The following is a 2,680-nucleotide window of genomic DNA, read 5'->3' on the forward strand; positions in this document are numbered from 1 at the left end:
TTTTATCATGTTGGCCAGGCTGGTTTCGAACTCCTGACCTCAAATGATCCACCCACCTCGGCCTCCCAAAGTGCTGGGCTTTCTGGTGTGAGCCACTGCACCCAGCCTCTTGCAGCAGTCTTGACTGATTTCCCTGTCTCTGTTTCTTTCTCCCTCTATTCCAGTTCATTTTCCAAACTGCTTATAGAATCTCTTTCCTAAAATGCACCCCTGACCCTGTGACTTCCTTCCATAAGGTCCTTCCTGACAACCTGTTCTCCGCAGGGTGTCCCCCCAGCCCAACACTGTGGGCCGTTTTTATCTCCTGGCCCTGCTGTGTTCAGCTCCATCTCGCCCTCCTCCAGTACCCTTCCCAGCTGCCACCACCACCTCCTAGTCTAACTTACCCAATTCTGTTCCTCAAAAACTGTGAAATTCTTCAGTTTCTTTGAGCCCTTCCCATACATGAGCAGTCTCAGAGTATAGAACCTGTCGTGTTTTTTAAGCTTTTCAGCCCAGAATCCTTTTTCACCCAGTCCTTCATCCAGACTGAGTCCCAAGACCCACTTTGGGAAGGTTCGAGTGCCAGAGCAGCCTGCTTGCCAGTCTCCAAGTCTCTGCTTCCTCTTACCTCGGACATCCCTGTGTAGTCCCCATGTCTGCGTGGTGGACTCCTTGTCCTTGAGTTCACCTTGTCCCCCAGGATACCTTCCCTGTTGGGCCTCTTTAGACAGAGTCTGGGGCTTCCTTTGCCATCCTCCCCACGTGCTGATGTTTATCTCACAGTGAAAATGGTTTGCTCATGCAGCTCCTTGGTCTGTTGGACTTCCCCGTCCCTAGCCCAGAGCCCAGCATCCACAGCAGGGAGTGAGTGAGGAGCCCACGGCTGGCCAAGTGAGGTCTGCCCACCTCTCCTGACTGCCCCTTCTGGATTTCCAGGTGAGGATGAGGAAAGCGATTCGTCCTCCAAATGTTCTCTGTATGCTGACTCAGATGGCGAAAATGACAGCACATCGGACTCCGAGAGCAGCAGCTCTTCCAGCTCCTCATCCTCCTCCTCCTCATCGTCCTCGTCCTCCTCGTCCTCTTCGTCCTCTGAGTCCTCCTCTGAAGATGAAGAGGAAGAGGGGCGGCCAGCAGCCCTTTCCTCAGCCTCCCCGCCCCCCAGGGAAGTCCCAGTGCCCACGCCAGCACCTGTGGAGGTGCCAGCGCCAGAGAGGGTTGCAGGCTCCCCAGTCACACCCCTGCCCGAACAGGAGGCATCTCCAGCAAGGCCTGCAGGTAGGTGCCACAGGGCTGTCGGTTGGATCTCTGTGTGTGTGTGTATGTATGTGTGTGTGTGTGTATATATATAGTGTGTATGTGTGTATATATATGTGTGTGTGTGTTTATATATGTATGTGTACATATATATAAAGGCCAGGCATGATGGCTCATGCCTGTAATCCCAGCACTTCAGGAGACTGAGGCAGCAGGATTGCTTGAACTCAGGAGTCTAATACCAGCCTGAGCAACATAGGTAGACCCTGTCTCTACAGAAATTTTTAAAAATTAGCTGGGTGTGATAGCATGGCCCTTTATAGTCCCAGTTACTCAGGAGGCTGAGGCAGGAGGATCGCTTGAGCCCAGCAGGTTGAGGCTGCAGTGAGCTGTGATCACGCCACTGCACCCCAGCCTGAGTGACAGAGCAAGACCCCGTCTCAAAAACAAAAACCAAACTATGAAACATGAGGTAACTGTGAGGTGTTTGCGTTTCTCTGGTGAGCTTCCAAATTCTCATCTGTAAAATGAAGACCATCAGGAAGATTGGTAATAGTGTATGTAAAGCCATTGTGCAGGGCAAGTATCTTGTGGTTGATGGTAAATTTCCCCAACTACCACTCTGCTGGCCTAGACCCTGAGCGAGAGAAGGAGGCTGGAGAGCCTGGACGTCCGGGGACCAAGCCCCCGAAGCGAGACGAAGAACGAGGCAAGACCCAGGGCAAGCACCGCAAATCCTTTGCTCTGGACAGCGAAGGGGAGGAGGCGTCCCAGGAGTCCTCCTCGGAGAAGGTGAGGGCCTGGGCGCTGGCTCCCGGCTGAAGCCTGCTTCCCCGTAGCCAGCATCTCTGTGGTTGGAGCCCAGGCAGCTGTGTCTGGTGGAAGACCAGTTGTCCCTTTCCTGTTGTTAGTCCCCATTTGTCCTTTTTATTAAGGATGAGGAGGATGACGAGGAAGATGAGGAAGATGAAGATCGAGAGGAAGCTGTGGATACCACAAAGAAGGAGACAGGGGTGTCGGATGGTGAGCACACACAGCGGAATCGACTTTGGGCTCGGAGGAGGGGTTCGGCTGCTTGGCTAGCCCTTTTCTGAGCCCACATGACCTTCCTGCTGGGCTTGTGGGTCACCTTTGCCCTCTGTGAGGGCATCCGTTTGGACCACATTCTTAGGAACCCTTGGCCCCTTGACAGCAATAAGCTCAATGCTCAAAATGCTCCCTCTTCTGCTGAGACATAGCTGTCCAAAAGGACAGCCTGGAAGAATCTTTTTTTTTTTTTTTTTTTAAATGAGAGTCTCACTCTTGTTGCCCAGGCTGGAGTGCAATGGCGCAGTCTCGGCTCACTGTAACCTCCACCTCCTGAGTTCAAGCGATTCTCCTGCCTCAGCCTCCCTAGTAGCTGGGATTACAGGCACCTGCCACCACACCCAGCTAGTTTTTT

At 53.0% G+C, this 2,680-nt stretch overlaps 1 protein-coding gene across 1 annotated transcript in view; it reads left to right on the forward strand.

Moving 5' to 3' along the window:
* Nucleotides 1-2,680, forward strand: part of SETD1A (SET domain containing 1A) — a 38,258-nt gene that overhangs the window by 16,961 nt on the left and 18,617 nt on the right. Inside the window, exons 11-13 of the mRNA XM_011933659.1 lie at nucleotides 919-1,260; nucleotides 1,874-2,031; nucleotides 2,151-2,262. Coding sequence (XP_011789049.1) covers nucleotides 919-1,260; nucleotides 1,874-2,031; nucleotides 2,151-2,262 — 612 coding nt within the window. The remainder of the gene's footprint in view (nucleotides 1-918; nucleotides 1,261-1,873; nucleotides 2,032-2,150; nucleotides 2,263-2,680) is intronic.

The sequence above is a fragment of the Colobus angolensis genome, unplaced genomic scaffold, assembly GCF_000951035.1.
Source record: "Colobus angolensis palliatus isolate OR3802 unplaced genomic scaffold, Cang.pa_1.0 Scaffold128, whole genome shotgun sequence".
Taxonomy (NCBI): Eukaryota; Metazoa; Chordata; class Mammalia; order Primates; family Cercopithecidae; genus Colobus; species Colobus angolensis.